Source organism: Xyrauchen texanus, chromosome 12 (genome assembly GCF_025860055.1).
Source record: "Xyrauchen texanus isolate HMW12.3.18 chromosome 12, RBS_HiC_50CHRs, whole genome shotgun sequence".
Classification (NCBI taxonomy): domain Eukaryota; kingdom Metazoa; phylum Chordata; class Actinopteri; order Cypriniformes; family Catostomidae; genus Xyrauchen; species Xyrauchen texanus.
The window spans coordinates 37292399-37303808 of NC_068287.1; the positions used below are offsets into that span (position 1 = coordinate 37292399).

The 11410-nt window shown below is 36.8% G+C and overlaps 2 protein-coding genes across 11 annotated transcripts in view; both read right to left on the reverse strand.

Moving 5' to 3' along the window:
- Positions 1-11410, reverse strand: part of ifnphi1 (interferon phi 1) — a 44154-nt gene that overhangs the window by 17277 nt on the left and 15467 nt on the right. For 2 of the 10 annotated variants that reach the window (XM_052139081.1, XM_052139087.1), the window contains exon 1: positions 2805-2888. The exons of 6 other annotated variants lie outside the window; for them this stretch is intronic. The gene's annotated coding sequence lies outside the window, so the exon portion shown is untranslated. Of the gene's footprint in view, positions 1-2804; positions 2926-11410 lie in introns of those variants that run through there. 2 more of the 10 variants (XM_052139079.1, XM_052139076.1) reach the window with 2 other exon arrangements.
- Positions 456-2750, reverse strand: LOC127652739 (interferon a3-like). Its single transcript, XM_052139090.1, is given in 6 exon segments — positions 456-778; positions 1338-1391; positions 1393-1431; positions 1567-1722; positions 1933-2001; positions 2270-2750. Coding segments are annotated over 6 exon segments (567 nt in total). The 5' UTR covers positions 2414-2750; the 3' UTR covers positions 456-673.

The window sequence follows — 11410 nt, forward strand, 5'->3', positions numbered from 1 at the left end:
GATATTAAAATGGGCATTAAGCATCTGAGTTTGCAGTCGGTGGTCTGTTATAGTAAACTATATGGAACAACATGTTTTAGCTGAAAGAAATCATTGAGAAAAGCGTGATGCGACAAAAATAAGTAGTTTCAATAAATAATATTTATTTCTTCATCTTATAAATAGTATAAAACATTTTTCATTTTAAAACTTTTACAGCAAATAAATAAATATATAAATAAACACATTTAAATAACACAGATCAATAAAAAATAATAAATATGTGGACCTAAATAAAATATCTAAAATACCTGATAATCATATATTTTGCTGAATTGCTGACTGGATGAAACTGAATGAATACTTTATCCAAAGTGCAGCTTTTTCTTCAAAAAGAAGTGAACAAGATAATAACTTCATCTGAGTGTTGCACAAAGAACAACACTCATCAAAACACAAAATAAATAGGTTTCAGTTTGTTAATTGGTCAGATATGTGTGAGAAATATAACCAGATCTGATTTTTTCAAGTTTTCATAAAGAACACATAAGGTAAACTTTGTTACAATTCTGCACAAATTAGTGCTACATTCATTGAAATTAAATACAAAAGTGAGATCATTATATAAACACCATCAAGTTTTTGTTTGTCACAAAGTCAAGCGGTTCTTTCCTCCTGTCGCCAGTTCTGTCTTTTAATATCTCAGCAGGGTCTTTAAATGGCTTGCAATGATGTCCATCCTATTAAGGTGACTTCTCACAGCTCTCCGGATCTGTTCCCATCCCTGAGCACTGTATTCCTTAAAAACACAAGAGAAACAACTCTACATGAGTACAAAATGACTTTCCTTTTTATGTTGAAGACATTTTCCATCATTGATATTTGTTTTTACAAAGTAGCATTCACATAACAGAAGAGTAAATACAATAATCCTATAAAAAACATAATAAACTGTTATGTTTTTTAACAAGAGAAGTCAAAAGCCTGTGGCGGACAATCATGAAATTATGTGAAAAGTTTTGGCAATGTGCTTGGCAATGACTGGAATGACTGGGGTAAACCACTAGGGTCATACAAAAGGGCGAGAGAGAGAGAGAGAGAGAGAGAGAGAGAGAGAGAGAGAGAGAGAGAGAGAGAGAGAAAAGCATTGAAAGAGGAGCCAGACTCAGCTGGGGAGCCAGTCCTCCTCTGGCTTTACATTAATATTGTATTTTCAGAATTGGGCAAAAGTCTTAGGAACTTAAGAAGTTTCAAGATTTGTCTTAAGATGCTTATTTATATCTTCAGCTTTGGTATCCAAATTACAGCCAATGACTTCACATATTATAGTGATATTAAGCAATCAAATGAGAACTTACCTTTTTCTTTAGAATTTTCATTAAATCCCTGAAGTGCCTGTTTATTCTTATCTCAGTAAGACTCTTTGTGTGATGATTTATGGTATTGAGACACCTAAACAAAATGCAAACATGTAACAAGCTCATAAGTTTAGCTGTTTTATGCACACATGCAAGACACTATAATGCCTTTAGACCAGCTGCAGTGATTTTAGGTATTTAGGTAGTAATACTTTTACTCAAGACTTACACATTCTTTTAGTTCAGATGACTGCCTGTGCAGGACATTTAGAAAATTATCAATGGTCTTGTGGTTCCATTTCACTGAATTCATGTGCTCTCTGTCATCCATGAGGTGGATGATATGGCCAAAGGTCAAGGCAAGAAACCTCACCTGGTCTTCCACCTGTCAGGGCACATAGTGTTAAACATGACATCAATGGTCCTTACAGATTGTAAACATTGACATGATGTATAAATAGTCAAGCTTTATAAACAAATAAAGGATTTTTAACTCCTGATTATTCGCATTTCACATGTAATAAAATAGCAGTTGTCATACTGAACATTTTACATTTCTGGATAAATTTGATACTTTACAGTATATTCTTCTTACCTTAGCCTTGCCAATCAATTTGTACAGGGCCCCGGGAAATCGCACATTTCCTACAGGATGTTCTGCACCCTATAAGACAGACAGAGTAAAAATGTAATTTCTGATATGTCACAAACAGTATATCTCATACTGTATGTCTTCCATTGCAGTTTTAATGTCAAGTGCATCCGATAGGAAAAAAGACCATGCACTGTATCCTATTTCAAATCATTTAAAATAGTCCTAACTAATAAAATGAAACCAATAAAATCACATTTAGCCAGTCTTGGTAAGACTTGAACAATAAATTGCTATTAAAATATAAATAAATCAGTGCTGTCAATTGTAAGTTACTCACCATTTGGGAAAGCAGGGTCAGAGACTCCGAGCTTATCATCTTGTACCGGCCGAGCCACTCGCAGGCATTGCATTGACTCTGCAGAGTAAAAAATATAACAAACATGTACGTCCACATTTGGGATTGTTTCATCATTGCACACATGCAATAGCTTTCTACGTTGTCGCTCAAGAGAATATTTCATCTCCATGGTGGAGTGAGTCGGATATATTCGAGAGTATGGAAAGGGAAAACGAAGGAGGCTAGGCTATGGCTAGTTGATACAAGAGAAGAATTCCCCGTACAGTCTTTTCATACGTTTTTACTTTCACTTTCTACTTTCTTAAGAGTATAGCGAATACCATAAGAAATAACTTCTCTTATCTATGAACTTTTAAATGTACTTGCATTTTAAAATTGATCAAAAGTACTTTTAGAAAATTTAGTTTTAGAGCTCTTTAATTCACTTTAGTTTACAAGACCGCAGTTCAATACAGACACAGTCAGTCCTGGTTAATGCAACGATTTTCCCACGCTAACGGCAACATAAACTTACATATAGGTCAAAGTAATCCCACAGGTCAAGAAGACCTACCTGATTCCAAAGTATTTCAAGGTCGCTGAAGAAGGGGGAAACTCGTTCGTGTTCACAGCAGATTTGGCAGCGGGTAGAAAAACTTTCGGTTTAAATAAGGTGTGACGTAGAGCGTTGCGCTTTGTAATGGAACGTGCTGACATCACTCTCATTGGATTTCACCGCACTTTCTCCTGCTGCAGTTCACTGGAATGCCACTGCAATGCAATCTTTTGCGAAAATAATGAGCAAGCAAATTGCAATGCTTTGCTTTGATTTCCCACCAGATCACTTATCAAAAGAATACTTTAGTCTAGTGTATTTAAGGGTTCAAGAATCAAAGGTTCAGACACCCCCCACTACTCAGTCGTACAGACACTCATCCGTTGGGCACTATAGTCCAGTTTCAACCCCTATAAGGTGTTTTCCTCCACCCCTCCGTTTTCCCAATATTTTGGATTGTTTTAAAAAAAAAAAAAAAAAACATTAAAATCTAAACGAACTCTTCCTATAGGCCGTTTGCCCGATCGGAACCAAACCAGTGCAGAAAGATTCAGCAGATTCCTAATATGAAAAGTTATCAAAGGAATTTTGAAATTCTGATTTATCGTCAAAGGTTACGCCAGAACATTTGAAGTCGCTCGTTATTCTGACCATGTTATTATTATTGTTATTATTATTATTATTGTTATTATTATTATTATTTTGCACCATGCATGCTAAGATTTCTTTCTTCAAGAATTTCAGCTTTTACTAAGAAACTATTTTTACTTTAAGCCCAGATAAAAACATAAAAAGTGACTTTGCTGTAAACATCCTCATTCTGAACAACTTTGCCTTAAGTATCAATTATTTGAAATACTTGTGATTATTTTAAAAGATTACTTATTTGAACTAGTCCTAGTCCGTTCACCCGATTGGAACCAAACCAGTGCACAAAGATTATCTGGAGTCCCAAAATGAAAAGTTTTCAAATGAATTTGAAATTCGAAATTTATCGTCAAATAGTCTATGTCCAAACTTTCATAATGGTGTGACCACTTTTACTAAACTGGTTAACTGAATCAGATATTGTCACCATAATTTGGTTCACATGCAGATAGAGTTTTTCTAAGGACACACAAAAACATTTTTGCTCTGTGATTCCTTGCATCATGCACAAGAGTTTTGCCCCCTGTCAGAGTTTTGCTCCGACCCTTCGTTTTCCTGATATTTTGGATTGTTGGAAAAAATTCGAAACAAACTCATCCTAGGCCATTTGCCCGACTGGAACTAAACCAGTGCAGAAATATTAAGCAGAGTTCCAATATGAAAAGTTATCAAAGCAGTTTTGAAATTCTGATTTATCGCAAAACGTTTGTGGTGGGCATATCCATTTTACCTAAACGGTTATAACTTTTGAACAGATTGAAACAGGCCCGCCGACAGGGGGGGACAAACGGGTCTGTTGTCCCGGGCCCAGGGTAGGGGGGGGCCCAGAACTGGGCCCTCATTAAATTATGGAATAATTGTTAAAAAATAAATAAAATAGGCATATTTGTGGAAAAAATATCTAATATTTAAGTTACATGAAAGCTTTTTATTTGTTTTCTTCCTAATTGTCCTTGAAATAGTGGTCAAGAACCCCGCCCACCCCCAAAACAAAAATGGTTTGGCCACTGATCAAAATTTGATGTTGTCATTTGATTTGAAGTTCAGTAGGCTAACGTTACGATCAAAATGTCCGGTCAGCACAAGTCTGGTGCTCAGAAAAGAAAAGAAAAGAGAAGAAGGGAAGAAGAAAATAGAGGCCTTCGAGATGTCCTAAACAAATATTTTAAAAAAGGTGGTGACGGAGAAGCTGGAACTAACGTTAGTAAAGTCAACGTAGAGCAAGGTAAGAAACAGCGCAGCCAACGTTTATGAGTGTTGTCAAAGACCCGGTACCAAGTCGGTACTAATTTTGTTTTAAACGTCACGCCACGGTACCAGGTTTTCTCAAACCCGGTACTTGATGCGCGTGCATGCCCGAAGCGCGTGCAGTTGCGTCCTCTTCATAAAAGTGCTGAGACATTGCGACCGGCGGTGCTGCTGATGTGGTGGCTGTAAATCCACTTGTTGATAAGAAAGGAGGAAAGAGACACATATGGAAATATTTTGGATATTAGCTCATAATAGCGACGCGGCGCGCTCGTTTTTACAGGCGCGCAAGTTCATTGTTGCATAGCAACGACAGACGCCACGGGAGAGCACGCGCTTGTGGAAAGGAGAAAGCGGTGCGAACTGCGCTCTCCATGATGACGAGGAAGTATTAGCAAAGAATTCATTGATTTCTAGCCCTTGCATTAGCTTTACTACTAGATATATTTATGGAGATGAGAAATAAAAAGCCGGCTGAAATGCGTCACTGTTGGCATCGGTGAACAGATAATGGGCCAGATCCGAGTCTATTTTTGCTGCGCTGCTCATGCTTAATTAAAAGTGAAAGCACACTTTTGATGGACAAAAAATAAATATGATTTCACACAAAAAGTGCCCAAAATGCACAGATTTTGCATGTCTAGTATGTTTTAACAAGAACTGCAGTAGGCTATGTCAGAAAAAAAAATGAAAACATTTATAGAAAATGTACCCATTTAAACGTGTTTTTATTATTCAGTTTGGGTAAAAGTATATGGTGTTTTATAAAAAAAAAAAAAATGGAAGTCTGCTGTAAAGTGGTTAGAACAACGGAATCGGCTAAAATCAGAATTGGCCTAGAAAATTGTAATTGGTGCATCTCTAGTATAAGAGCCTGACACAACACGTTATCTTTGACAGAAACGGTTGAGTTTGGTAGCTCCGTCAGAGAGGATGAGACAGAGAGGAGAGAGATCCAGCTGCAGTCAGGTGACAGAGAGAGTGATGCGTTATCTTTGACAGAAACAGTTGAGTTTGGTAGCTCCGTCAGAGAGGAAGAACAGAGGAGGGGAGAGGAACAGGAGAGGAATAGCAGAGGAGGGGAACAGGAGAGGAAGAGCAGAGGAGGGGAACAGGAGAGGAAGAGCAGAGGAGGGGAGAAGAACAAGAGAGGAAGAGCAGAGGAGGGGAACAGGAGAGGAAGAGCAGAGGAGGAGAACAGGAGAGGAAGAGCAGAGGAGGGAGAAGAACAAGAGAGGAAGAGCAGAGGAGGGGAACAGGAGATTAAGAGCAGAGGAGGGGAACAGGAGAGGAAGAGCAGAGGAGGGGAGAAGAACAGGAGAGGAAGAGCAGAGGAGGGGAACAGGAGAGGAAGAGCAGAGGAGGAGAACAGGAGAGGAAGAGCAGAGGAGGGGAGAAGAACAAGAGAGGAAGAGCAGAGGAGGGGAACAGGAGAGGAAGAGCAGAGGAGGGGAAAAGGAGAGGAAGAGCAGAGGAGGGGAGAAGAACAAGAGAGGAAGAGGAGAGGAAGGGAACAGGAGAGGAAGAGCAGAGGAGGGGAACAGGAGAGGAAGAGCAGAGGAGAGGAACAGGAGAGGAAGAGCAGAGGAGGGGAACAGGAGAGGAAGAGCAGTGGAGGGGAACAGGAGAGGAAGGGCAGAGGAGGAGAACAGGAGAGGAAGAGCAGAGGAGGGGAACAGGAGAGGAAGAGCAGAGGAGAGGAACAGGAGAGGAAGAGCGGAGGAGGGGAACAGGAGAGGAAGAGCAAGGGAAAAGGAGAGATCTGGGCATGGGGGGGGCCCATCTAAGATTATCTTGTCCCGGGCCCAGGCAAGACTGTCAGCTGGCCTGGATTGAAATATTAACGCCAAATTTGGGCTCATTCTGAGGACACACACAAAATATTGCACACCTTTGCCTCTTGGTGGCGCTATAATACAAATTACAAAATAAAAAATAGATCTAAATATATATCCGATTGACTTGAAATTTTGCATGCAATGTCTTTGTCCAAGGTGTCATCATGGTCTATGAAGATAGTGGCATATCTTTAAAAATATGTCCGCTATCGACCAATCAGCTTTCAGCAGCTTTTATGTAGCATTTGTCTCTTGGCCCAAGAGGTTTGTGTAAAATTTGAAAAACGTTGGCCACCAGGAGGTACTGTCTTATTTTACATGCGTGTAAATCGTTGTAAATACCGCTGTTTTTAACAAAGAAATACATTATTCAGCACCATATTGTAGATCTCCTCATTCTGAACAACTTTACCTTAAAGACCATTGGTGTGAAACAAAACGTTCAATAAATAAATACTTAAGATTATTTTAAAAGATGACTTTTTCAAACTAGTCCTTGGCCGTTCACCTAATCGGAAGCAAACCAGTGCAGAGTGATTCTCTGGTGTCCCAAAATGAAATGTTATCAAAGGAATTTGGACATTTTGATTTATCGTCAAACAGTAAGCCAAAATTTTCATAATGGATAAGACCACTTTTATAAAAATGGTTATTATTCCTAAGCAGAATAAGATATTGTTACCAAATTTGGTAAACATATGTTTGGATTAATACTAAGGACACACAAAAGCAGTTGTGAACCTCCACCTCTTGGTGGCGCTATAAATCTAAACACGTAAAAAGGATCTAACTTTGGAACATCTGGGCCGATTGACTTGAAAGTTTACCTAGAAAAACATGGTCGCCATCAACAAAATCACATTTTAGCAGCTATTTGATCTAGTCCTATTCAGTTCACCCGATCTGAACCAAACCAGTGCAGAAAGATTCTCTGGAGTTTCATTATTAAGAATTATCCAAAAGTTTTAACCTTCGATTGAATGTCGCAATGCTACACCAAAACATTAGCTGTTTGCATTGCCACTTTTACTTAAACAGTTATGGATGGATGGACTTGAATGTAATGAGATATTTTCACAAAATTTGAGAAAAGTTTGTATGGGGGTAATTTAGAGGACATATGAAAAATAAAATCATACCTTTACCTCTCAGTGGCGCTAAAACAATCAGGAATGAAAAAAATACCAAATCTGTGTGATACTTCAGAAGATGTTTCTCAAAATTATGGCACTTTAACATTGTTTTAGTTGTTTTCAGGCTATCTAATTAGGTTGGCTTGACTTGTCCTACACCGTTTGGCATAAACCCACAAATTAGCTGTCAAATCAACCAAACTATTTATGACACCTGTGCTATGACGTTTCTATGGGGGTATGGTGCACCCGTGCAAAAAATGTCCCAAAAATCCCATAGAATTTGCATTGTGACAAATTTTGAGAGATCATATCTCCGGATCAGGTGGACTAGTTTAATACGGTCTACCAAGCAGTTTTGGATAATTACATGAGATTGGGGGTAAGATGTACCCTGGGGGAAAAACTGGCTCAAAGATGCACCATAGGCATACTATCGCAAGGGTCTCCCCCATGAAAACAATAGTTTTTTACTACTGTGACAAGACAATTAATTTTGTGGGATAATTTCTCCCAATCAGAATGTCGTAGAGACATAGGGGCAGGCACATTTCACTTGGACTACCAATCAGTCTTTAAGTATCATCTTGGAAATGGCATAGCCACACCCTAGCAACGATTTACGGCACCCTAGTAACCGCCCCATAGACTTCCATTCAAAATGGCTCAGAAGGATATCTTCCGGCCAGAATGTCGCAGACACTTGGGGATTGGATCTTTTGAGTCAGGTTAGTAATAGGCCAATAAGAATCTCTCTGCTCATTGGCTTGCCATGCCGTAGCAGCCATTTAGAGCCCCATTGCAACCAGCCCCATTGGCTTATATTCAAAATGGCTGATTGTGATCCCGTTGGATCAGAATGTCCTAAAGAAATGACAGTTGAATTGTTTTACTTGGGTGAGCAATCAAACTTCAGGTATCATCATTTAGAGCACCCTAGCAACAAAACCTCATTTGACTAAGGGTAACAAGGAGCCTTTTCAGTATCACTTTGGTAACTGCCTAGCATCCAAATGGGGTTAACCTAGCAACCAAATAACAAATCATGTATCTCTGCACCAGAACATCGGAGAGACATCCGGTTCCTTTCATTTGACTCAAGGTAGCAAGGAGCCTTTTGAGTATTATCAAAGTAACTGCCTAGCAACCAAATGGGGTTACCCTAGCAACCATGTAAAAAAATCACATATCTCTGCACCAGACCATCGGAGAGACATCCGGTTCCTTTCATTTGACTCAGACAAAACAAATCAAACAAAAAACACATTTTGGGCCAAAAATCTTGAATAATTTTGCTTCAAAAGATATGGATTATCTTTATCTTTACAACCACTGGACTCAAATGGATTGAATTTATGCTGTTTTTATATGCTTTTTACAGCTTCAAAAATTGGTACAAAATTTTCAACAAATTTAGTTTAGGAAAGAATCTATTCTGTCAGTTTGCATTATTTGGCATCCACTGGATCATTTCTGTCAATTCTGATTATTATGTTTATTTCTTCACATGTGCTTGGACCCCGATTATATTATTGTTATTATTATTGAAATTATAAAAAAAAAAAATTCATTTCACTGATTTCATACAACCATGTCCAATAATAAAACTAGTAGACTTATGGTATTTTCTTTTAAGGAGACCTGAAAAATATAATAAACTTAGGGTGAAATCAACTAAAATGGGCAACTTTTTGGTTAATTGTCTAAACACCTGTCGAAAAAATTATATATTTTTTGTCCCACATCAATTAATTTGTCAAAGGTCACCCACAAAGACAACCACATCATTATCATGTAAACTGTGCCACCTCATCAGGTTAAATGGACCATAACATTTCAAACTAAACATGAATCAATGAACAATACATTTAATTCTAAAACAAAATTTAAAACAATGAATATGTTTCTTAAACTGTGTAGAAACAAATGTGTAGCATCACAAAATGAAAAGTTAAAGGTTGTTCTCTTAAAAACATTAGAATAAGACTTAGTTATAAAAAGGATATTTGGTACAATCTTTAGAACATTACAATCATAAAATGATGTTAAAAGTTACTCCTTTTATTCTCTCCTCACTCCACTGATGAAATATTTTCCTCTTTTTTACATTTCTTTCTTCTCTATGTACATTCTGTTCCTTTCGTCTCTCTCCCTTTCTGTTCTTACTTCTTGGCATTATATCTGGAAAAATAAAGTGTAGGATATGGAGTTAGATTGAATATGTTGTATACATGTATGATTTTTTTGATGAGTAATATAAAATATCTTTAAGATGAGCAGTAACAAAATACATTAAAATTATATTTGGAAAGTGGCCCATTTGATCTGAAAGTTGGTGGGGCATTTTATCTACCACCTTCAGGTAAAATGGCCACCACATAAAATTGCATTTTTCTTATAAATTAATTTTATTTAATGCAAACCAAACATAGTATTTAAAAAATATGCCCAAAAACTTCAAATTGAACAATTAATATGTCCTGTAACTTGAGTATTATCCACTAACAGAGCTTTTTACTTGAGACAAGGCTGATAGTCGCACCCCCAACCATCTGGTTTTGAAGACAGTCTCACTTTGAAGTCTTGCCCCGCCCACCTCAGCAGCCTTAAACCAACAAATTCACGTTTAACAGATCAAGCACCACTGTGGCAACAGATAACACCGTTTGATTTTTTGTAGGGAGAATTATGAAAGAGCAGACATACTCTAACGTTAAAAGGCCCTATACAAAAACATACTTAAAAAACAAAAATAATAATAATAATTAAAACTAATTAAAAAAAAGAAAAATCAAAAATTCAATCAAAAGTTACAACTGTGTGCAATGCCAATTATTTAATTCGAACTATTATATTTAGAATTTAAGTTAGAATATAGTATATATATATATATATATATATATATATATATATATATATATATATATATATATATATATAATTTCATTTAATTTGTCTGCATCTTTATTTTCCATCTAAACATAAAACGAAAGTAACTAAAGAAGATGTTTAATTGTTCAACATGAATCTCACATTTCTATGCCCAATTTTTTGTTTATTAATTCCTGAATTGACCCATCTGACTTGCCTGAGGTTGGTTTCTCAACACTTAAATTAAACAGTCTCACATCCTTTGATGACACAGTGTGTCTACAGCTTTGCTCGGCCATTCTTGTACAGCGCCGCTGACTACAGTCTCCTCTAAATATTAGACAATTTGATTGACATTTTTACGTTTGATTTTCTCTTTGTTTATCAAAAATAAAATAATTTTAAATAAAAAATTAAAATACTTTACTGTTTTTTATGTTATTTTTTTCATTCATAATTTATTAATATGTATTTTTTTAAATGTTAAATAAAATGAAATAAAAATTGTATTCAAATAAAATAGATCCTTTCATTATTGTTTAAATTGTGCTTTTGGTTATTTGTAAGGTATTATAGGATATTTAAAAAGTATGATTTTGGCGCCCCTATGAGTTGCATTTGTCGAATACCCCCATTTTTGAGCCCCTGTCCAATATAGAGATGGACCTGCGTCATTTTTCATCCAAACAGTAAAAAGGAAACTACAAAGTGTGATATTAAAATGGGCATTAAGCATCTGAGTTTGCAGTCGGTGGTCTGTTATAGTAAACTATATGGAACAACATGTTTTAGCTGAAAGAAATCATTGAGAAAAGCGTGACGTGACAAAAATAAGTAGTTTCAATAA